Consider the following 26052-nt stretch of genomic DNA (forward strand, 5'->3'; position numbering starts at 1 on the left):
TTTTCTTCAGTTAAATTTCTTCATATAAAATAAGAATTTTTATTATTGATATATTTGTTCTGATGATTGGATTGATTACAAACACTTATCGAATGATACAAAAACGTAAAAAAAGTAATTGATAGTTCCTGCGTTTAACAAGAAATATTTCAAGATTAACTGTGATACTATTTATATGAATTTCAATAGACAGCTAGTTTTTAATGAAGTTTTAGTTTTTTTATTAATTTTCCGCTAAAAATCAAAATAATTTGACAGTTTTTTTATTTTCTTTTCACAATGACATGAAACTATTTCTGAGAATTTACTCCTGAAAGAAATTATCAATCTCTCATTCTGAGAGTTTTGCAGAGACCTAAAAGAGTTAGGATAAAATAATTGAAAAAAGATCCCATGTTTGTTTTCACATCTCTTCCAATCTATTAATAGTTTCCAAATAAAAATATATTTACATTGATAATAGTATTTGCCATGATTTATGACAATTCAAATCCTGCCTGTTGTTCAATTGCTTCCAGAAGTTTATTCCTCAAAATATCTTCATCTCGAATTAATGGAATTTTCAACAAATTCATACAGGTACTAGCTGTTGGCATTCTATCATTGCCAGATGATTGTATGCAGAAAGGTGGATATAATTCCTGAAAAGTACAAAATAATAACTTTATTAATATTTTATCTATCGTAATAACTGGGAAGATGTCTCATAAGAATTTTATGAAATGCACATGTTGATGTCACGAAATAATATTGAAGAATTATAAAATAATTAAATTTATTGAGAAAATTATGGCTTACTTTAAATCCTAGGAGTGGTGGTCTTGAGCAACTGGTTACAAATTTTAACAATTGCTTCCTTTGAGTACCATTGAACTGATTCACCACTTTCCAAAACAATATTATTGTCTCATGATCACTGTTATATTCACCTAAAAGAAGAAAAATATAATATTAACATTATCTCAGGATCAACTTCAAGCCCTTTTGTTAAGAGAAAAACATACCTCCATAAGTGGTATGAGACCTCATATCAGTAAGATCAATTTCTTGGTTGTCTCCTCCAATGATCACTTGGAGCTCCTTATGGTTGAATAGTTTAAGCCATAATAAAGGCACTACACTGTCCAATCCTTCTCTAAATGCAACACATTGTCTTTTCAATTGTGTGTTCAATTTCAGCTCCGCGAATCTCTGAATGTACTCTAACCTATTCTCATTAGTTACTGGAATGTTTCTACCATTGGGTTTCAACTCGATCACCTACAAAATTAAAGAGTTTGAAAACTTGTGGCAAATATATGTTTGTAACTAGTAGTACAATGAACATTTTGAAGGTCTAGAAAAATATAAAAGTTAAAAAATGTAAGTATATAACGATAAACCTTGGTTTCCCCTAAATCGTTATGGACTGTTGAGAAATCTAATCCTAGATCAGTGACATTTCCTTCATAATCACGGAGGAAGAGCAAATTTTTATACAGTGTTGGGTCCAAAGACTGCAAATAATGGGCAGGTGCTCTGTCTACTAATAATTTTGCCAGGAAGAATTCAGCCAATGGAAGATCCACAAGAATATTTTCAAATACAGCCTAGAAAACAATGAATTCATCAGAAGAATATTACTAATTGCCAATTTTTCAAGTATACCATAAATAAGAAAAAAATATTACCTTTCCTATTAAACGCCCAATAAAGAAATAGTGTTCTGTGAAATTTTTTATTATTCTCTCAACATTTGGATTGGGGTAGAATGTATTATCGGCTGTCATTATAAAAAAACCTCGATTAGGATCGAGTGCTGTTTTCAAGACCTCATTTAAGAATTCCTTAAATAAGCCTCCACCATCAATACCAGCTTCTTCCAAACCAACATTATTGATAAATCTAACTCTCACTTTGAGTCTTAAATCAGATTCTGAAAAGTATGAATTTTAGAAGATGAAAATATTAGGATTATAATGCATGCAGATTCCAGGAATATCCTACCATTTTTTTGGGAAAGTTTTTCGAATGCATCTTCATATAAATGTGTTCTCCTAATCACAATATTGTTATCAAAAGTAAAATCCATACGCATTCTTTGCAATTCATTGCCCAGACTATTTCGACATAATTCTCTTAACAGCAACACTCTGGTATTGAAATTAATTAAAAATGGGAGATCTTGCAGAATCGCTAGAGAACGTTGCTCAATTGTAGAAAGGGGAGGTAGGTGCTCTTCATCTAAAAATCGATCAAAATAATATAAATAACAAGCAAATTGAACGGCTAATGACCTTAGAAGTCAATGCCGAAATTCATTAAAAAAAAAAAAAAAGAAAATTTCATATTCCTACCATCATCATCTGCTATTATGCCAAAAAAGGGTCTCACAGTTTTTGACAAATAATTTTTCCGTGTTAAATCTTGGGTTATATAAATTTTTTTGGAGGTCCAAAATTCTGGACGACAAAATTCTTTTCTCATATTTAACATATATAATTTCTTTACACAATTCAGACAAGAATTATATAAATGGAGTACTTCAGGTGTAGCAGTTACCTGTGAATGAAATAGAACAATAAGAAGCTAATGGAAATATATAAACATGCTCACTTATGAAGTGTCGTCAAAGTTACATTTTGGATTAACAATATTAATACATTGGAACGAAATGCACAGAAAAAGTCTTCCTTTTCCAAACAACCAAACTCCAATAAAAAAGAAAGAAGAGAGGAGTGATCACTGACTGCATGTGGAAGGACTACTTGTATTGTCATTTGATTATTCCAACTTTTATATTCTTCCTGCGGAGTAATCAATGTCATTCTGAAAGAAATGTTTTCGCGTGAACAAAATATTATATCAAATGGTACTTGGAAGTTGACATTGCGGATGAAGTGGTTCGACGTTTTAGAGGAGTCGCACGCTACAGAATGAACTACTGGCCCATGTGTTGTTTGTGCTTCTGAATGCCATGAAGATAAATGGAAGTGCTCACATTCGTCGATTCAAGATATGACGATTCTCCGTGATATTTAGAAGACTTTTATTTATTTATTTAATAATAATACTGCTAATCAACAATAAGTTGTTATCACAGATATTAGTTTCTTGATAATAACTCTCCAATACAAAGAAAAAGAATAAAACAATAAATATGGAATTAACAATTTTCAAGGTGAATTCTTAAGTTTTTTCGAAATAATGGTATGTTGAACATAATCTAATAGTTTTCGGGAGTTCATTAAAAAGTTGTGGTCCTATGTAGCTTGTTCTTTTTCTGCCATAGTTGTAACAGATGTTTTTGTTCAAAGCAAATTTGTCTCTATTCCTTGTTGGATAGTCATGAGAAACGTTTCCAAGCAGACCTTGGTTTTCAGTAGATTATTAATATCAAACTAATGGCCGATTGAAATTATGTAATTGTCTCATCTTTTCTTACCTCGATTAACAGGTTTAATTAGAACAAAGATTTTCAGATATTTTATCATTTAAAAAACCTAGTGTGACGAATGGTATCATACATTACAATATCATTCAATTGTTAATTTTGAGCGCTATATCATTTTGTTACGGTATCTGCATTTTTCAAATTTTGAGCCGAGGATGGTCTTAAACGATAAGGTTCCAATCACTAATGACGGATCCGAGATCAAATTCAATTCTTCCGTACTTAAATACCATAACTCTCCAATGGAAACACCTAGAAACTTTAAATTTTCAGTTTGGTTTCATCATCAGAACCATAGAAAATTAAAGACGAAAAAAAAAATATTTTCGCAATTGAAAATCTGATCGGGTGAAATTCTGCGTGTATACAGTGATCCTAGATCTTATCAGAAGTAGTGTAGGAATAGGTGAGTACGAATTGATTACAAAAGTTAAATTATACCTTTCCTCAGAAAGCTACAGGGTCAGTTTACATGTTCACGGAAATAATGAAACCATCATCAGAATCGAATTTATCGGCGAGATTTATTGAAATTTGGGATTTTATTGACACATGTTGAGGTCGAGTCAAAGATTTTGATTATTTCAATATTTCAGGACTGAACTCATTATTTCTCATTTAAAGAGTTCAGGTCACTTTGTATTTCGAATTTAAAATCATTGTTTAGATTTCTAAAAAGAGCATAAATTCAGCTTCACTATGTGGTATCACTCAAATTTGTTACATCTGGCATTCTTTTTTTTATGAATTTCTGAAATTGGATAAAGTTCGAAAATATGATTTATTCAGGATTGCAGTATATTAATGTTAATTTTTTATGAACTGTTTGTTATAAGTGTATTTTTTATTGTGTTTAATTTCATCTTATCATATGACACCCCATGTAATTTTGATGGGAAATAATATTCCCCAAATTGTATTTCTTGATGGATAAATAAATAAATAAATATGACATTGTTCATGAATCCCTATTCAGCAAAAATATTTTCGAAGCTCCGACACTTCCGGTTATACATGAAATGAAAAAAATTTTTTTTTCATTTTAAATCTTAGATATTATCAAGATTTCTATTCTCAATTACTCCTTCCTGAAATTATTGCGTTAGTCTTCATAGTTTTCAAAGTATTAAAAAAAATACCGAAAAAAAAGAGAATTTCCTTAGTCACAATTACTGAATTATTTTTACTATGAATATCCTATGCATATACTCGATTCACTTTCTCGAACCAGAATGATGTAGGAATATCGTGCATATCTTGAACTTGAGGAATATCTTCACAGGGTGTTTCAAATATTGTGCCAAAAATTGTGAAAAAAATTTGATCCTATCTTTCGATTTTCAAATTAGAGCCCTATTTTTTTTATGATTGCATTGGATTCTACGGAGAAAAATAAGGCAATGTCCAAACATGATTATGCTCCCAAATTCAATAATTCAAGAGTTATTCGAGATTTTATGAATTTATGTTATTGTTGACCCTTAAAAACATTACTGGCACCAGGGCCTACTAATTATATTACGATTTGAAACCAAAAAATAGCAACAGAAATAATATTTTAAACTTAACTACAATTACAAAAAGAAATATAAAGGGTAAATATCTTCTTGAAAACACAGTTAACGTCTAGTAGATGGTAAGAATTTGTTGTAGCTTTCTGAGGAAAGGCAGAAATTAATTTTTTGTAGTCAATCCGTACTCACCTAGTCCTACTCTACCTCTGATTAGGGAATGTACAGTTACTCCCGAGACACTCTGTACATTCAGAATAACAACTACAAATTGCATGCAAAATTTCATGTTGATTAGCGTCGTTAGGACCATAAAAAATGTAAACAAAATATCAAAGAACGGAACCTAATATTTTAGTATCTGACCAAAATATCATGTTGATTGCGTCGCAGAACCACAAAAAATTCTAATTGAAGCAAAATATAGAAAAAATTGAGGAAAGCAGTGACTTGAAGTGAGGAGCTTTTGAACGCTCGTTCATTCATGCCCCAATTGCTCCCTTGGAGACCAATATGTAACTCTAATTACAGTCGAACCTCTATAACTCAAACTTGAAGGGAAAGCGAAAAAAGTTCGAGTTATGGAGAGTTCAACTTAGAGAAATATCCAACACATACTTTCCAAAAAAAATTTATTACCTCATAATAATAATATAACAAACTAAAATTCATTTCTGATAACTTGAATCATCCAAACTAGAATATGATCTTAAAACAATAACGAATTAAAAAAAATCAGTTATTAAAGTTTGCCTAAATGTTTTATTGTTTAGACGATAGGCTTCAAATTTCTTGCTTATTTCGAATATGAGAGTTAAATCGTCATCAGTTGCAGCCTCATTCATTGAAAACGCAAGCCGAATGGTTTCAATTGCTTTAGCAACTTCAGCGTCAGAAGGCTTTTGTCTTGCAGCTCCTACACTGTCATCTTCATCGTCATCTTCAGGTATGGTCTCTGAAAAATTTTCCAAGTCTTCTTGTTTATTGTTCACATATTCCAAGATCTCATCCTCTGAAGGATTTTCACTTGTTATAAGATCCACGTCCACATTTATATATTCCTCCAAAGAAACCTTATCATCAGCATTCAATACCTCCAAACATTTAAAAACAGACTCTTGGAGATCTAAAGCTACCTTTTGTTCACTGGTCATAATTTTTTTCAATTCTGATAGCGGCAGTTCGTCTTCATAGTCATAGAAGTTATGTGTCCCAAAACCAGCCTTTCTGAAGCAGTTTTGAATAGTCTCCTGGGTTAAATCTACTCTCCACACTGCCGCCGACGTATGAATGCAATCCAAGAGATCAATTTTGGGGATAGTGCCATTGGACTCAAATCCATCTAGTACTGTTTGTAAGATCCTGCGTTTATAATGAAATTTGAAACTTTTTATAATTCCCTGATCAAGAGGCTGTAATTTTGATGTCGTATTGGGTGGAAAAAAAATCAACTTTATTGCCTTCAATCGATGATCGATATTTGGATGAGCAGGGCAGTTGTCAATCAGTAATAGAACTCTACGATTTTGAAGTTGGAAATGTTTGTCTAGATTCAACAACCACTTTTCAAATATCTCACTCGTCATCCAGGCCTTTTTGTTACTGTAATAAGTAAGGGGTAAACATTTCACTCCTGCGAAACATCGTGGCTTTGCGCTTTTCCCTATTATTACAGGTTTCAATTTCTCACTGCCACTCATATTTGCTGCTAATAAAAGAGTCACCCTTTCCTTGGATAATTTGCCTCCGTAACATTTTTCATTTTTGAAAGTTAAGGTTTTATCTGGTAAGCATTTGAAGAACAACCCAGTCTCATCTGCGTTGAAAATATCGTCAGCTTCGTAAGGAGCTAAAATTGTAGAAAGAACATCTCGAATCCAGTTATCACACTCTTCTTGATTAACAGCAGCACTTTCCCCACACGCTTTTTTTTGCAATACACCATGTCTAAAACGGGAAAAATAAACATGTACTCATGTATCGAACAGAAACAATAAGAATCATTACCTTTTTTTGAATTTTTCAAGCCATCCCGAGCTAGCCTTGAAATTTTCATCTCCCAATTTTCTGGAAAAATCTAATGCCTTCTGTTGCAAAATGGGCCCTGAGATTGGCAAATTTGCTTTTCTTGAAGCTTCGAACCACTTGATCAATGCAGTGTTCACTTTCTTCTTAGGCTTATTTCGCTTCACTACACAAGGGTTATTCACTTCTGCACCAAACTTAGCTATTGTATCTTTGTTTTTTATTATAGTGCATAATGTACTTTTCGGAATATCATATTCTTGGCAAATGATTTTTCTGTTGACACGATTTTCCACTTTTTTTAAAATTTCTAACTTCTTTCCGATCGTTAAAGACTTCAGTTTACGCGGCTTCGACATCTCACCAACTCCAAACATATTTCATTCCAGAATCAGATTGGTGTTATTGTTATGATGTTTCATTCGCGGTATTTCACACTTGGTTGGGGGAATACCCTAAAATGTCGGTAACGCGAGCATCTCAGCCAGCTACGCTGACACCTTGTGGCAAGAAGCCAAAACTCCGATTTGATTGTTTTCGAATGTTCGACTTAAAGAGATCTTTACTCTGAACGGACGCATCATTGAGTTCGAGTTGAAGAGGTGTTCGAGTTATAGAAATTCGAGTTATAGAGGTCGAAATACAGGGAATTTTCGAGAATGTGAAGGGAACGCTCAGAGAGTACGAGTTGAAGAGGGGTTCGAGTTATAGAGGTTCGAGTTATAGAGGTTCGACTGTATGTGATGATCTCTAACACAGTGCTCTAGAATTTGTATCAGAACGTTTCGTAAAAATGAAAAACCTGTTCTATACCTATACCTAAAGAAAAGGTCTAGAAAATGTGATTGTCTCCCTTTGTAGAAGCAAATGAGGTCATGTCCAGTATTTGAATTCTTCAATGAATTAGCTAGCATTGCGAGTAGCTTAGTTAGGTACATTTTGATAGGATTAAGCCAGGTATCTATAATGCGCAACACCTCGCTTCAACTGCTTCAGACACATGCTCGGGATGTACACTGTTCTATTTATACTAAACTACTATATGAGCGGACGATCCCTACACTATCTGAAGTACTCTACTATCACTAGCACAACCTGTTTACATTATTCTAGTAGGGGAATAATAAGCACCAAACTCTACTACTAATTATAACAATGTAAAACTACGAGCTGTACTAAGAGCTGTTTTTCTGGGCCTTCTTTTGGCTCAAGGTGAGCAAATGTTTTCATTTTTTTTTGTGTGGTCAATAGTCGACCAATAGAATAGATTCCACCTTATTTCCTGATTTCCAATACCTTCCCCATAAGTCTTCAGGACCGCCAGGAACAGACTGACAAACTCAAGTAGAAACTCAAAACTAACAAAGAGTTAGTCCTTCATTCTTGTCTGGGAATCCAATTTGAAGTAATATATCGAACTCCTTTTATAAAAAACTACTAATAATCCAAAATGAATTTCTTCAAATCATTTTAAATAGAACAAGATGCACCAAATATCGGTAACCTGGAAACCAACCAAGAAAAGATTCACAAACAAATGAATTTTTCAAGTATACTTCAAATAGATTAGATAAAAACAAAACGAAATATCTGGGCACTACTACATACCAGTACATATCAAAATTAATCATAAATTACCACATCATATCACTAACATGAATCTCTATATGAAGATGCTACTAGATTATACTAGTTGTGAGGAATCTGAATTTTGAGTTTTGAAGATTTTGGTTTCAAGCAGATGGCTGCCTTGCTTAGTTTAGCATTTTTAGTTCAAGAATTTTTGAGCAAATTTTTCATTAGACAGTTCATTTGCATCAGATACCATCTCCTAGTAGACAATGTCACCAGTTAAATTCGTCGTGAAGCACCTTCTTAGTTAGCAATAGTGACACTGGTGAGCTGTTGAGACAAGTTAGTGACGTGAAGGATTGAAACCGTGTGCGTCGCTCAAAAACAACTGAAAATATTGCTGCTGTAGCCTGTAGTGTTGACGACAATTCAGGTTTGTCGGTTCCTTATTGATCTTAGGAATCAGGCTATGATTCATGATTTTTTATGCACGAAATTGGTTTTCTATTAATTTGGACGACGTTTAGTTTCAACAAGACGGCGCTACGTTCCACACAAATAACGAAACAATCGGAAAAGTTTCTTGGCCGTGTTATATCTTGAAAAGGTGATCACAATTGGTCACCAAGATGATGTGATTTGATTCCTTTAGATCTATGTGAAAGATAAAGTCTATGCCAAAGCTCCACAATCAATTCAAGACCTTAAAGATGGAAATCGTGACGTTACAAGGACATACATCCACAAACCAGTCACTACACCGATACGGGGAGACAGAGTTTTTGCTGAGGTTTTTATCTGTTCTCTTGTATCATACGTTGAAATGTATGATGCCCCGTTACATTTCCTCTGCTAATACTAAGATTCATCGACACATATGCTTGATTGTTTGAAATTAATATTTTGTATTGCTCTTTCTCAAAAGAATATATATATATATATATAATGTTCAAGATAATGATCGTTGAAAATGATAATATATACTATATAAGGGATATCGATCAGCAATTAACGAGATATATTTACTCTTTATTCATGTAAAGCCTAGCTTTCGAAGCTTATTTTGCTTCTTCCTCAGGGCAACTGTAAAATACAACAAAACACATCATCAACAATAAAACAAAAAACAGAGTACAACAACTTACTGAATGCGAGGTTAATCTCTAAGTCTAAGAAATGTACAAAATCAGACACAAGCATCAAACAGGGTAATATCAAATGATTATCAATTAAGAAACGCAATATCATAATACGCAATAAACAAAGTTAGGTTAAATGTCATTCATCAACTGGACCATCGAAAAATGGTCTGTTAGAAAATTCTATGAGATATGCATATATTGGACTTAATCTTTGCGTGTCCGTTTTTTTGTTAATTTTACTTTTTTGAGTTTGTATGTGGATCATTTCTAGTATACATCTTTTTTTATAATTTACATTTACATCTAGAATTTTTACGTTATTAAAATCGACACTGTGTGAGTACTTATTAGCATGAACAGATAATGCACATCTCAGGTTATTTGTTCTAATATCACTTTTATGTAAGTTCATGCGATTTCTAAGCCACTGAGAGGTTTGACCTACGTAGGTTTCATGACAGTCAGTACATTCCAGTTCGTACACCACATTCGATTTTATTTCTTTTGGTATAGGGTCCTTCAGTTTTGAATATAAATTTGCCACTTTCTTTTTGCACTGTGCTACTATTTTCACTTTTTTATTATAATCTTTAAAACAATTCTTAATTTTGTAGGTAAGGTAAGGGATGTTAGGGATGCTTCTATATTTCACAACTTCTGTTTCTCCCACCATATCAGGTTGTGTTTGACTTTCAGTCGAAGGCAACATTGAAGTAGAATATAGAAGTTTTTTCAACATTGTTTTAGGATAGGCATTCTCAACTAAAAGATCAAACAGTATTTTCATGCTTCCATCTCTGAATGTTGGATCACAGATTTTATAAATCCTGTTTTTTTGTTCTTTAATGAAATTTAATTTTATGCTCATTGGATGGTCAGATAAAAAATGTATAAACTTTCCTGCAGAAGTCGTCTTTCTATACCAATTTAACGACCACTATCCAGAATAAAACCAACAAGATCATATCCACACTTGTAAACCAAAATATACTAAGTAAAGAAGCTGCAAGATCAATGAAATCATATAATTCAGTGAGCCCTAGAATGTACGGAAATCCCAAAATACATAAAGAAAATATCCCAATGCGACCAATCGTATCTGATGTACAGGGTCCCACATGTAAATTTTCAAATTATATTGCACAAATCCTAACAGAAGCCTATGACCAGGATAATGCATATTATGTGAAAGATTCGTTTGACTTTTCCAGTAAGATTAACAATTTTGAATTACCCCCAGATTATGTGGTGATATCACTTGACGTAGTCAACCTATTTGGCAACATATCAAAGGAGTTGGTACTGAGAGCAATGGAATTTCATTGGAACAAGATTGAGGCAGTCTGCAACATATCAAAAGAATACTTCAAGGAGATTATCACCTTCCTCCTAGAATCAGGTTACTTCATGTTCGATGGCAGTTTCTATTTGCAGATGTTTGGGTGCATTATGGGATCCAGACTTAGCCCGATTTTGTCGTTGTATGTGATGGACTATGTGCTCGACTCCTGTATACCTAGATTAACATTCACACTTGCATTTATAAAAAAATATGTAGACGACCTAATAATATCCCTACCATCAACGGGAACTGAGGAGATATTGCAAGTTTTCAACAGCTTCGACCCTAAATTAAAGTTCACGATTGAAACAGAAGATTGTTACAACTCTGTTCCGTTCTTAGATACCAAGGTATGCCGAGTGGATAATAAAGTAAAATTAAATTGGTATAGAAAGACGACTTCTGCAGGAAAGTTTATACATTTTTTATCTGACCATCCAATGAGCATAAAATTAAATTTCATTAAAGAACAAAAAAACAGGATTTATAAAATCTGTGATCCAACATTCAGAGATGGAAGCATGAAAATACTGTTTGATCTTTTAGTTGAGAATGCCTATCCTAAAACAATGTTGAAAAAACTTCTATATTCTACTTCAATGTTGCCTTCGACTGAAAGTCAAACACAACCTGATATGGTGGGAGAAACAGAAGTTGTGAAATATAGAAGCATCCCTAACATCCCTTACCTTACCTACAAAATTAAGAATTGTTTTAAAGATTATAATAAAAAAGTGAAAATAGTAGCACAGTGCAAAAAGAAAGTGGCAAATTTATATTCAAAACTGAAGGACCCTATACCAAAAGAAATAAAATCGAATGTGGTGTACGAACTGGAATGTACTGACTGTCATGAAACCTACGTAGGTCAAACCTCTCAGTGGCTTAGAAATCGCATGAACTTACATAAAAGTGATATTAGAACAAATAACCTGAGATGTGCATTATCTGTTCATGCTAATAAGTACTCACACAGTGTCGATTTTAATAACGTAAAAATTCTAGATGTAAATGTAAATTATAAAAAAAGATGTATACTAGAAATGATCCACATACAAACTCAAAAAAGTAAAATTAACAAAAAAACGGACACGCAAAGATTAAGTCCAATATATGCATATCTCATAGAATTTTCTAACAGACCATTTTTCGATGGTCCAGTTGATGAATGACATTTAACCTAACTTTGTTTATTGCGTATTATGATATTGCGTTTCTTAATTGATAATCATTTGATATTACCCTGTTTGATGCTTGTGTCTGATTTTGTACATTTCTTAGACTTAGAGATTAACCTCGCATTCAGTAAGTTGTTGTACTCTGTTTTTTGTTTTATTGTTGATGATGTGTTTTGTTGTATTTTACAGTTGCCCTGAGGAAGAAGCAAAATAAGCTTCGAAAGCTAGGCTTTACATGAATAAAGAGTAAATATATCTCGTTAATTGCTGATCGATATCCCTTATATAGTATATATTATATATATATATATATATATATATATATATATATATATATATATATATATATATATATATATATATTATATCCACAAATGTGCGAATTGGTCATGGAAAGTTTCATGAAGAGGATATGAAGCTGCAACCGTAGCAATGGCGGCCATTTGACTGACATCGTTTTTCATCGTTAGTGGCATACCTTCCTCTTTAAAATGAAATAAACATTCATTGATTTAATTGATTCAGTCCTTACTTGGTGGAAAATCATATTGATTTGGTAAAAAAATTAAATGTAAACACTTACTACTTTCCACAGATTTTATTATTTACGACAATTGTTTCTCCGTCTAAGCGGCTTCATCAGGGTTACATTGCAAAGTGCACTTTACTTTGCGGCGAAACAATTGTCGTAAATAATAAAATTTGTGGAAAGTAGTAAGTGTTTACATTTAATTTTTTTACCAAATTCATTGATTTCTCTTAAATGAAATCTCTTATTGGAAAGCCCTTAATTATTTTAGAAATATTAGATTTTACTTTATTTTCAGCCTTAGGGCTGATGAAAATATTAAATTTTCAAATTGCTGTAGTATCGCATTCTTGTATATAACAGTTATTAACCCAACGGCAAAACAGCCGAGGTCATAAGAGTAACAATATCGCAATACAAAAATGCATCACTCACATTTACTACAAAATTATATCAGAAAAGAGTTTTAGGCCCAGTCCAAACAAGTTGCAAAGTAATCAGACCGCGGATATAGTTTTCAATTGAATAGGCAGAAATACATTGGCCAGCATCTGATAGCTATCAACGTCCCATGTGCATTGACTCATTCCTCCCCACATTCTGCCTATCTTAACTGAAAACTATTGTGGCGTTCATATTACTTTGCAGCTCAGGTGGGCCAGGTCTTAGAGATCAACTAAATCAAAATACGTGTGACGTAGACCACCCTCTAAACGATTTTGGAAGAAGAAATCTTCAATTCCTCAATCTAATGCCATTCTATTTTAATTCACAAAAATTTGACTATTCCAAGATGCAGCCTTGGCGACACTGTATATACATGTAATATATTATGACATAGATAAATGAGAGAGAATAAAATCACTCCACTGCAGCCAACTTGGAATTTTTAATTTATGCTTTTATATAGTTCTAAATTCAATACACATATGAAGGTCCGAATTAATGCAAAGTCCTACATTCCTGCCATATTAGGGTTATTGATTCGTGTAATGATTATTTAATCAGTCAAAATAATTTTTAAAAATAATATTTTTTTCCCTAAAAAATATATTAAACTTACAAATAATTTTTTTTTATCAAAGATGAAAAAATTCAGAGTTAGTTTGGCTGCACCAATATTTCAATGAAAATTTAGGTAATGATTTCATACATTTTTTCAGTTTAAGCTTTAAATAGAATTTTTAATACTCACAGAACTGGATCTACACATTGGAAATGCCACCTCAATCAAATCTAAGGAAACATTTACCAACAATTTGCACATCGCATACAGCTCTACCTTATTGAAAGTACCACTTGTATCAGAGTTTTCTAAAGGGAATCAATAAATGGTCATATTGCTTTATTTATATATTGTATACTTACCTCTATCTGTAAGAGCCTGAGTGTAAAAAGTAAACATATCACAAAACACTGAAAGTCTAGTATGACAGTCCCTCCAAGAAACCAAATAGCATCCTTTCAGTTCATTTTCTATATTTCTACCATTCCCAAGAGTAATCCAAAGCCTTCTCAAAAAAGTACTGTTTAGGCCTAATTTATAAAGTAATCTGCAATATAATAACATCAATGTTTTGTGTGAATTTTTTATGATTTATGAATTTTTGTTATTATTGCACATTATTCCTAACAAATAATGAATGAAAACTTACAAATATTTGCGCACGGCATCCTTATAAACTAATAATAAATTGTGACACAATTGAGTGAAGGCTTCTAGAACATCCAAATCCTCTTTATTGCGATCAAAATATGATGTCCACTTCAGAACTTTATCTGACTGATTCATTATTTTCAAAAATTCAGTGAGCATTAGATATTCCTCTGAATCTAACATTTCTTCTTCCTCATCAGAATCTTCTATATAAGCAACCTGCATTTTAAGTCGGTACACATTCTTGCTCAATTTAGCGAGTACCTCAATTGAGTCTTTAGTAGGTTCTACAAAGTCATAGTTTAATATAAAATGAATTTCAAATATTAATCTAAAACTATCAACATTCCTACACTCACCAAAATCATCTGGTTCCAAGGACAGAATACAATAAAACAGACTATTATTGCTTTCATTATAACTCTTGTTCAAATGTTTGATGATTCCACCAAAAGGGAAATCTTTTTTAGTTTTAAGATAAGGTATCAAGTCCCATTTAACATTTTTTGTTAGAGATGGTTTCAAAAAAGCATCACAAAAATTTGAACATATTTTTTCTTTTAATTCTAATGGAACGTAAACATATTGGAAAGGACGGTAAATTAAAAGTAAAACTTTTGCAAGCATATCATCTGGTTCTTGATCTAAAGCTGCTCTCAAAAATTTGAAGTAACCTAGAACGAAGAATTTCATTAGTAAAAATTATAAATGAACTTATAGAACAAGTCAAATTAATCAACTATATATTTGAAAATTGAAAAAATTAGAGAAAAAAAATAATACAAATTTTTATTTATTATTATTTATCAAATATCATTCTCTCAATTAATGTAAGGCAATCAATTTAATCTTATCTCAGTTTAATTTACTTATTGAATATTAAAAGATTTATTACAGTAGAAATCCCATTATCCGTACCCCTTACATGGACCAATTATCTGGATCTCCCTTAGTCGAGGGGTCGATCAGAAAATTTCCCGATGTCTGCATTACGATTTCATCATTCTTTCAGTTAGATGCAAATGAAACTCACGGAATAATTCAACACAGAATGAAATCAAAATATTTATTATGTCAATATTTGAGAAAAATCTACTCAATTTTTTCTTCAATGAATATTTGTTTTAGTTGCTTTTTTATTTCCCTAGAAAAATATATACATCATAATTTTTGCATATATATGATCATTTCTTCACATATTCAAATCTGACATTTGGTGGTTTCGACTAATAGCAATGCATTTTTCTAGCCCATCATTCGGAATTATATTGATAAAACTGCTTCCTCATCAATAATACCTTGTTTACATTGAAACATCAAAATTTTACTTTGAATTTGTCAGATTGATATGACATCACCCAAGAGAGTATTTGAATTGTTCAAAAAAGTGATAATTTTATATTTTCATCCCTCAAACTTGTTTATTTGAGGCAAAAACATTCAAACAAACCAAATTTAAATAATTTTTTTTTAAACAAGTTTTCGTGGAAAAGAACAAATTATGGATAAAATTTAATGCACTCATGGTATTACCTTTGATAATCTCTCCTCATCGATTATCCGGATTTTTGATTATCCGAATGCCTCACGACAACAATTAATCCGGATAATGGAGTTTCTACTGTAGATCATTTTTAATGAAAATGATTTTTTTTTTGGTAAGATTTTAGTTAATTGGAAATCTTTTATGGAAAACCCAAAGATATGTCGGGATTGTTTGTTGTTGCCAAGTTTATATCTTTAGATTAAAGGAGTTCTGATAAATGGTCCAAAGTGGACACTATTTCATTGAATTAGGTAACTGTTATATGCCATCTGAAGTTTGAACAAATGCGCTGATGCCAAGTTGCTTGAAATAACTTATAGAATTTTCCTTGATAGTTGAATTCAGAATTATTGAAATATAAATTAATGAAAAGTAATAATTTCATTTCTTAATTTGCACTACATATTATTGTATTATAACATTTATCACTCCTTTCTGGTTCTTTCCTTTTTTGTTTTTAGATTTAATTATAATTTAAGCGTCGTTAACTTCTGGTGAAAAGGAAATATGAAAGGATTCTGTTTGGATGAAGAAGAAGCCCTTCAATATAAATATATCAGCTTATTTTGTAAACAAATACACAAACCAATCACTACACCTATATGGGGAGACAGAGTTTTTGCTGAGGTTTTCATTTGTTCTCTTGTATCATACGCTGCAGTATATGATAATGGACAAAGTGGACATTTTTTATGAAGAAAAAAACTCCAACAGTTACAACAACAAAAATACAAAATACGTATATATCATGCAGCTTGATACTCCAAAACTTACAGTCTACATGAGAAATGGATTCGACTACAATGTAAAATATGAAATTAAAAAAATATCTAAAAAGAAGGTATTTGAATGTGCAGGTGTTGAATGCAAAATCGGAATTGAAAAATATATCATCGTGTGTGTATATCGACCACCAATAAGAGAAAACTTAAATGAGTTTTACCAAAAGCTAGAGACATTACTGGGACTTTTAGTGATGGAGAAGAAAATCATCCTCATTGCTGGTGACTTCAATGTCGATCTGAAAGACGACGCTGTGAATATTCACAGAATGAATCTGCTATTAAATGGATATTCATTTACCTTTCTAGTGAATGAGTACACAAGAATTACTCATAAAAGTAAGTCTTGTTTAGATAATGTTTTTACTAACTCTATTAACATAGATGAAGTGAGTATTATGCAGACTAATATCTCTGATCATTTGGGAGTCAAAATAAATTTCTCAACCAATACGAAACAAAATAAAATATATAAAAACATCAGGTTGTTTTCAGAAGAAAATAAAATTACATTAAAAAAACAAATAGCAGAACAAGATTGGTCCAACATATATAACATCGCTGCAAATGAAGTAGACGAACAATGAAATCTTTTTGTGAATACCTTCATAATGCATTTTGATGAATGCTTTCTACTCAAAAAAAGTGTGTCACCGGAAAATCATTGAAATTTAAACCCGATCAGGAAATACTGGATTTTAAAAATAGATTGAGTATATTAGAGATTATTATGCATTATCATCCTGAACTAAAATCACTTTATAATAATACCAAGAAAAACTATCAAAAGTTACTGGCAAAGAAAAGAACTGAAAAATATGAAATCAGTATATCCCAATCTGATAATAAAATAAAAACAATGTGGAATATTTTCAATGAAATTACAGGTAGAGATAAAGTAAATGACACTTGCATTAGTGGAAATCCTGAAAGAGTAGCTAACATGTTTAATGAATATCTAACAACAAATGTACCAATTTTGCCGGTAAACATATTATCATGTGATATCCCTAGAGCTTCACGATCGATATTTTTGGCACCTGTTACACCGAGAGAAATAGAAGAACTGAATAAACAAATTAAAATTAAACATTCTAGTGGAGATGACGATATACCTATCAGTTTGATAAAATGTTGTATAAAAAATTTAGCAGAAGTACTATGCTACATAATTAATAATTCCCTCACATATGGTATTTTTCCTAGTCAATTGAAGATATGTGTAATTACACCAATTTATAAAAAAGGCGATCGCGAGTCGTTTGGAAACTACCGACCCCTCAGTGTACATCAGTTTCTCAAAATTTTTTGAAATAGCAATGTGTAACAGTCTAGTTAACTTTCTTCTTCTTCTTCATTCTTCATTTTAGGCGATTCGCCTGTTTCTTTCCGTTTCTTTCCCTCTGAAAGATCGGTGTTATTTTGAAGAACTATTATAGCATCTGGTTAGTTTAACAGATAGCAGTTGTTTTGTGAGCTCCCAATCATTTTGGATAATTTAGTGATATTTATCAAAATTAAAATTGGAAATTTATATCCACCTTTGGTGAAGAAGCTGATTAACATAAAATCATAAAAATATTTTCATAACATTCTTTTGAAAACTCGTAATTGAGCAGTTATTCAGGATTTCACCTGAAATTTATTTAATCAAAATTAACATCTGAATGCTGATACCCATCATCTGTGGTCTTATCTATAAAGTCAGTGGCGGAGAACTGATAAGGTAAATGAGATCAATTCAAATTGAAAGCAGAATGCTCCCAACGGAAAATGGACCTGTGTGGTGGGCCACACGACAGTAAATCCTGCAAGAAATCCAGGGAAACTCCTGCAAAATGCGCACTTTGCTCTGGAAGTCATCCCTCAAATTATAAAGGATGTGAAATCTACAAAAATCTAATAGAAGCACGAAACAGGAACAACCCACTTTACACATCAAAAAATACCGCTCCAACACAAGCCCAACCTAATACTCAACAAAGTCCTACACAGAAAACTGCCAGTTATGCGCAGGCAACTGCAGGTCTATCCGAACCGCAAACAAGCAATGCAAATCTGGGACTAGAACAAAAATTTACACAATTTCTCGATGAATTCAAGACATTATTCAATCAATTGCTCAATCAAAATAGCATGATCTTGAACATGCTAACAACTGTTATTAGTAGAATAAGCAATTAAAATGGCTTCATCACTAAGAATAGCTGCATGGAACGCCAATGGACTGACCAACCACGTTCAAGAAATAATTCTGTTTTTGAAAATAAAGAAAGTAGATATCCTGTTAATCTCAGAAAGCCATTCGACCTACTTAACTGCAATAAAAATTCCCAACTACTCGATTTATTATGCCAACCATCCAGACGGAAGAGCACATGCAGGTTCAGCTATCATCGTTAAGTCAGTTAAGTCACTTTGTGAAGAAACCTTACATCACAGAAAAAATCCAAAGTACGATTATAGAACTTCAAACTTTTGCCTGGCCCATATCCATCGCTGCCATTTACAGCCCTCCTCGTCATCCTATATCTAGTGAAGAGTATGAGGATTTTTTTCTCAACCTCAGTTCGCACTTTCTTGTGGCAGGAGACTGGAATGCCAAACACACTTCATGGGGATCCAGACTGACAACACCAAAAGGTCGAAATTTACAGAGAGTAATACAAAATAATAACATGAAATCGTTATCTACTGCACAACCCACATACTGGCCGTCAGATTTTAATAAAATCCCTGACCTACTTGATTTTGCAGTAACGAAGGGGATATCAGACCTTCACAGTACCATAGAGTCAGACCTCGACCTAACCTCCGACCACAGCCCTATAATAATTACAATAAGCACAAATATCATATGGAAAACACCTCAAATCAGACTATGTACCAAAAAAACCGACTGGGATAAATTTCAACAGAATATCAATACAAGTACTGAAACACCTACCTAAAAAAGCCATAGTGTTATTAACAACTATATACAATAGCATGCTCAGGCTTTGTTATTTTCCCATCCAATAGAAATACGCCCATGTCATTATGGTACCTAAACCTGGAAAGACCCCAACAGAGGTTACATCATATAGACCCATAAGTCTTCTACCAATTATGTCCAAATTATTCGAGAGACTCCTCCTTAACAGAATAGAAAGTATGAATATCCTGAAAGATCTTATTCCCGACCATCAGTTCGGATTCAGGCAGAAACATTCCACCATCCAACAATGCCACAGGGTTGTAAACATAATAAGAGAAAGTTTGGAAAATAAAAAAATGTGCTCTTCAGTTTTTCTTGATATTGAGCAAGCATTCGATAAGGTATGGCATCAGGGACTCCTTTATAAAATCAAAAGGCACATGACAGACCAATTATATCTTCTTCTGAGGTCATACTTAAGCGATAGATATTTTCAAGTGAAATTAGAAAACACTTTTTCTGATTATCACTCCATACAATCCGGTGTCCCTCAGGGTAGCGTGCTGGGCCCATTTTTGTATCTAATTTTCACAGCGGACATCCCCCAAACTGATGACACTTTGATAGCAACTTTTGCAGACGATTCTGCCATAATGTCATCAGATTCAGATCCAATAAAAGCATCCAATAATCTCCAAGCACACCTAGATTTATTGGAAAAATGGTATGTTAAATGGAAAATCAAAGTGAATAACAGCAAGTCTTCCCATATCACATTCACTCTTAGAAAGACAACATGCCCCCAGGTTACATTAAACCATATCCCTATTCCGACTAAGTCGGAAGTTAAGTATCTTGGACTCCACTTGGACACTAAATTAACATGGAAAACTCACATCAATGCCAAAAGATGTCAACTGAATCTAAAGGTGAAAAAAATGTACTGGCTGCTCAAAAGAAATTCACAATTGAGTTTAGAAAACAAAATCACCATCTACAAAAGTATCCTTAGACCAGTCTGGACATATGGAATCGAACTCTGGGGGTGCAGCAAGCCATCAAATACCAAAATTCTTCAAACATTCCAATCCAAGACCCTGAGGATGATAGCAAATGCCCCCTGGTATGTTTCTAACCAAACCCTCCACAATGATTTGGATATACCATATGTATGTGATATTATCAAGCACCATTCAGCAAAATATGAGAGCCGCAGAGATGGGCATGAGAACACATTGATCAACGATTTATTCAACTCTACCACCACAAGAAGACTAAAACGGACATGGCCAGAAGATCTATCTAGATGAAATCCAGAGAGCCGTCACTGGACGGCACCTGCCTCTTTTCTATATTCAAATAAATTATTTGCTTATTACTCATGTAGAGTAGATTGTAAATTTGCAATTAGTAATAAAAAAAAAAAATTTTGAAGAACTAAAATATTTGAAATAGAGTGGTCAGACGATTTTTATATTTCGATATTTCTTCTGCTCTGTAATAAGCATTTACGCCAGTGGCGTGTATTTGTGATAAACAAGTACTATGCTACAAGTTATCATAAAATCACTTATCACGTCCAGTCGTCATGAAATGATATCTCTAGGTTTTTTCAGGATTTATGAATAGAATAAACAAATATACTCCATTTTCCGGAATATCGGTATTGCAATTGAATGTATTTGAAGAATATTCGATTGATATTGTTTTGTTATAGATTGAGTGAGAATAGGTAAAGTTTCTATTAACATTTATTTCCTAATGTCCTAAGTTCCAATGAAATCTCTCAAAAGCTATATTTAGCTTATGACAGTTGGTTTCGATCATTTTTTCCCAACCTTTTACGATTCTTCGAGTTATGTATTTTATTATTCCACTGTAATAATTTTTTCTGACCGAAATATCAGCCCATGTTTTTATGAATATTTGAAGAAAAATACACCTTGAACAACCAAATTATATTGAAATATCTCAATTATGTTGAAAATAAATAAAATCATGTTTTATTTTTATATTTACCTTATATTTAAAATTGAAATGAATATTTTCGGGTTGTAGTTTGTGGACTGAACATATCAATGGATTTTTCATATAGCTCATGTCTTGCGATGCAGAACAAGTTCCAGTATCTCTTCTACCGCCCCTTTATAGATTCCTCGCCTAAGGCTCTTATCGTTCCTCTACCTCAAAACATCAACAACAAACGCAATTTATTGACCAAAGGCCAATTGGCCATCGACAGTATTAGTCCTGCAGCCAACCCTCAAAGCATGTTACTGCTTTAAATGATTCTTGCTTCTTTCTTTTGATTCCTTAGTCATAAGAGAGAATGAACATTCACTATATTCGATAATTTGAGATCTAAAGAAAACTCTAAAATGACGTGGTAACAAGTGAATTTACAAGTCAGAAATACATTAAAGAATTTAGCTACGACTAGGTCAGAAACTTTCGATTTCTAATTCAAGAAAAATTTAGAGAGATTTCCTCAATTTCTACTGAATTAGAAATCAAAAGTTTCTGATCTGGCCGCAACTGATTGATCAGATGATTAAGTCAATACCAACTTTTTTACGACTCAATTCGACTGGATCGGTATTTTTCAAATCATTTTATTCGGTGAATTTGACCCCTTAACGAATTATTCTAATAAATATTCAATGAATATTCGAATATTCAAATGTAGTGGTAACTTAATAATAACATAAAAATTGTTGGCAATGTCATACGACCCCTTTTCAACCACGCCACTGAATGAATGATCGTATTATTTCTGCGCTATCTATAGCTCATGATTCAGCACCATATGTTATCAATTTACTTGTCCACTTTGGGTAGTCTATAGTGTTCGATATGTGCAACCCTAACACGAAAAATCCAACTACAGTAGCGACCCCTGGTAAAAAGTTCCTTGTCCTCAAACGGCGGTTGGCTTACTATCCATTCCTTATACTACGGTACTAGACATGTAAATATTCTATATCCTGAACATAGATTGGCTAAATATGAGAAACATCCAACATATGCCGAATAAAATTTTTCAACCAATTACCAGATAATATAAAAAAAGTACAACACTCAATAAGTTTAAAAATGATGTGAGAATTATACTCATTAACATGGAACCTTATTCCATTCATGAATACAACATCAAAGAAGTGAGGATTTAACAATTCTGTTAGTTGACACTATTCCATCTGATGTACTATATTGTATGTAATATATTGGACATTCTTTCGGAATAAAGATCATTAATATTATTTAATGCCCTATTCACCTTTCCTCTGCTAATACTGAGATTTATCGACACATGCTTCATTGTTTGTAGTTTTTTTTTGCTTTTTCTCTATCAGATTTATTGAAAGTGCGATTTTCAATTAATTAATCTGTTATCACTCAGAATCTGATGCTTTTTTAAGTCTCCAAAACACTACCATGAACCAACCAAAAAGATTAATCTTTGGAGCATCAGGGCATAGGATGACTTAGCACATCCTCCTATTCTAAACAAACTCCACTTAGCCTGCCATCTGATCTTTTTTTAATGTTAGAGGTCTGACCTAACCTCAACTGAACTAATATATCTCACTATTGGGGCAGGGCACTGACCTAATCTTAACTAAATTAACTTAGCACGCCATAAGATCTATCTTTGGAGTCGAGGTCCTACCCTTATTAGCAATGATACCAATCTATGGAGCCTCAGTGCATTATCTTAAATAAACCTAATCTAAACTTACTGTCCAAGGAGTCTCAGTGTGCTATCTCCTGCCTAGAGATCTAGCGTTGGACTGTTAGGTCAATATTATGAACTTAACTAAACTAACCTTATTGATATTCATATGTATTATTTCCGAAATTTAACTATCAATGAATCTATAAGTTATTTCAAGTATTGATTACTTGACAACACCACAATTCAAAAAAAAATTGTATCTTTACAATCAGTATTTTTGGTTTTTGTACAATAGATATCCAGCAAACTAGTGTTCACCCTTCATTTAAAAAAAAACTGTAAAATTCAATTGAAAGATCAATTCTTTTCGAAATAGAGGAATTTCAATGTTGATATACAAAAGGGGGAATCTTACAAGCAAATATTTATTATTTTTATATGCTTTCCTTGTTCAAAAAATGTGATAAATAAAATTATTTTTAAAGTATCAGTGTATCTATGGTTTTTCACTCTGCAGGATAATTGAGTATTTTATTATGTTTCAAAGATTTGAGGAAAGATTTTGAAAGAATTACATTAAGTATTTGAATATACAGGGTGTTTCAAGTTCGACGGCCTATTAGACGTTTCTGGAGAACGGGGCCGATTTGAAATCTGAAAAATCGGAACATGACATTGTTCATTATGCCCTATTCAACTAAAATAGTTCTGGCACTTCCGGTTATACAAGAATTAAAAAAAAAATTTCAAAAAAAAATTTTTTTTCATTTTATTTCTTAGATATTATCAAGATTTCTATTTTCAATTACTCTTTCTTAAAATTATTGCGTTAGTCCTTATAGTTTTCAAAATATTAAGGCAAAACCAAAGAAAAGAAAGTATTTCCATAGTCACTATTACGTGAATTATTTTTACTGTGAATATCCTATAAGCATAGGAATATCGAGCATATCTTGAACTTGAGAAATATCATCACAGGATGTTTCAAATATTGTGCCAAAAATTGTGAACAAAATTTGATCATAACTTTCGATTTTCAAATTGGAACCCCATTTTTTTGTGATTTCGTTGGATTCTACGGTAAAAAATAAGGGCAGTGTCCAGACATGATTATGCTCCCAAATTCAATAATTCAAGAGTTATTCGAGATTTTATGAATTCATGTTATACCATAGTATAAGAAAAGGATTTCTTATACTATGGCTATACGTAGGGTCAATTGCATTCGATCTGTTTCCAGACAGACTATCAATAATACTCTATGACCATAGAAATTTAAATATCTAATTACTCTACATTAGACAGGTGTTTTCATTATCAAAGCTTCACTAATTTGAATTCACGAATTGAAATTCCGATATTCGAATAACAAAATTCTGGATATACTTTTCTCTAATTATGTGGCAAATCAGTTCATTCCGGCACATCTTGTGGAATAAAATATACTGGAACGGATTTATCTATTATCTGTCAAATTTGTGATACAGAAAACTGGTCTGCCAACCAACATTTTTCAATGCAAAAATCAATAATAGACATATAATGAAAAAAAAAGTTTTTTGAAAAATTTTTTTTTTAATTCTTGTATAACTGGAAGTGCCGGAACTTAGAAAATATTTTAGCTGAATAGGGCATCATGAAAAATGTCATATTCCGAATTTCAGATTTCAAATCGGCCCCGTTCTCCAGAAAGTTCTAATAGGCCGTTGAACTTGAAACACCCTGTATTTCTGCTCTGAGAGAGATTTTTCCTTTCCTTTAAGAATAACCTTTAGAAAAAAATTAGTATTGATTCTTACCTTGCATAATAATGAATTCAATCAATTCAGGATTCCTGGTGAATTTTTCTATAAAGTCTAAAAGTGATGTTCTCAGTTCTTTGTAAATTAAATTTTTCAAACATATCACAAGAAGTCTCTTCATCAACCAAGAAAAGGACATATCAGATACTATTCTCTTAGAAACCTCATTATAATTATTCAATAGAAGTCCACACATCTCCATCTGAAAAGAGGGACATTAGATTTTATTCAAGTACACAGTAAAAATTCCAAAACAATGATTACTTTTTTTGTTTTACCCATCTAAGACGCTATGAATAGTATGGGAAATTATTAAGCTTTGAAGCACTTACCATTCTGAAATTGTCCTGATCTGGATCATAAAAAAACAATAATTTAGACAATAGTTCATGAAGAGAAAGTCCACCTTGTTCATTATCAAAAAAACTTCTCTCCTTTTGTTTTATAGTTTTGCGTACCAAATAACTCCTCACATGAGACTGTAATAATTCTGCATTTTCTAGTTTCAATCGTTGTTCCTTGGAAAATAATTAAGATAAGAAAGGATTTTAAATATCATCATAAATTCGTTTGAAAAAATATTGACAAAACAAACCTGTCTTTTCCTTCTTTCTTCATGGGTTTTCTGTAATAAGTTGTCCCTAGATAATTTTTTACTGGAGCCCCCAAGATTTTGTTCAGGCTTTGTTTTAGTATTCCCATCGAATATATACGAGAATTTAAAAGCTGAAAAAAAAAGCGGATCATCATTTTGCTACCTAATTGATTTATTTAGTAGAGTTCTCAAAAACTAACCCATTTAAAAAAATTTTCAATATACTTTGAGAAAATATTCTTATAAAATAGAAACTTATAATCACTATGATGAGTAGATTTTTTCTTTGACGTTAGTTAGTTTTGACTTCTGTAACAGACAATGTCAGATTTATATATTAATAGA

At 32.3% G+C, this 26052-nt stretch overlaps 1 protein-coding gene across 1 annotated transcript; it reads right to left on the minus strand.

The window, feature by feature from the left end:
* Positions 1 to 396: 396 nt before the first annotated feature.
* On the minus strand, positions 397 to 26043 carry LOC123678501 (ubiquitin-protein ligase E3C). The gene is made up of 15 exons (XM_045615548.1): positions 25908 to 26043; positions 25708 to 25838; positions 25445 to 25630; positions 25110 to 25314; positions 14749 to 15063; positions 14388 to 14676; positions 14101 to 14285; positions 13928 to 14046; positions 2337 to 2541; positions 1987 to 2223; positions 1671 to 1915; positions 1383 to 1589; positions 1005 to 1260; positions 799 to 929; positions 397 to 641 (listed from the first exon to the last, which is right to left on the minus strand). Exons 1-15 carry the CDS (start codon positions 25909 to 25911, stop codon positions 477 to 479), a joined length of 2880 nt encoding a protein of 959 aa, XP_045471504.1. The 5' UTR covers positions 25912 to 26043; the 3' UTR covers positions 397 to 476.
* Positions 26044 to 26052: the final 9 nt, after the last annotated feature.

Source organism: Harmonia axyridis, chromosome 4 (genome assembly GCF_914767665.1).
Source record: "Harmonia axyridis chromosome 4, icHarAxyr1.1, whole genome shotgun sequence".
In the NCBI taxonomy this organism is placed as follows: Eukaryota; Metazoa; Arthropoda; class Insecta; order Coleoptera; family Coccinellidae; genus Harmonia; species Harmonia axyridis.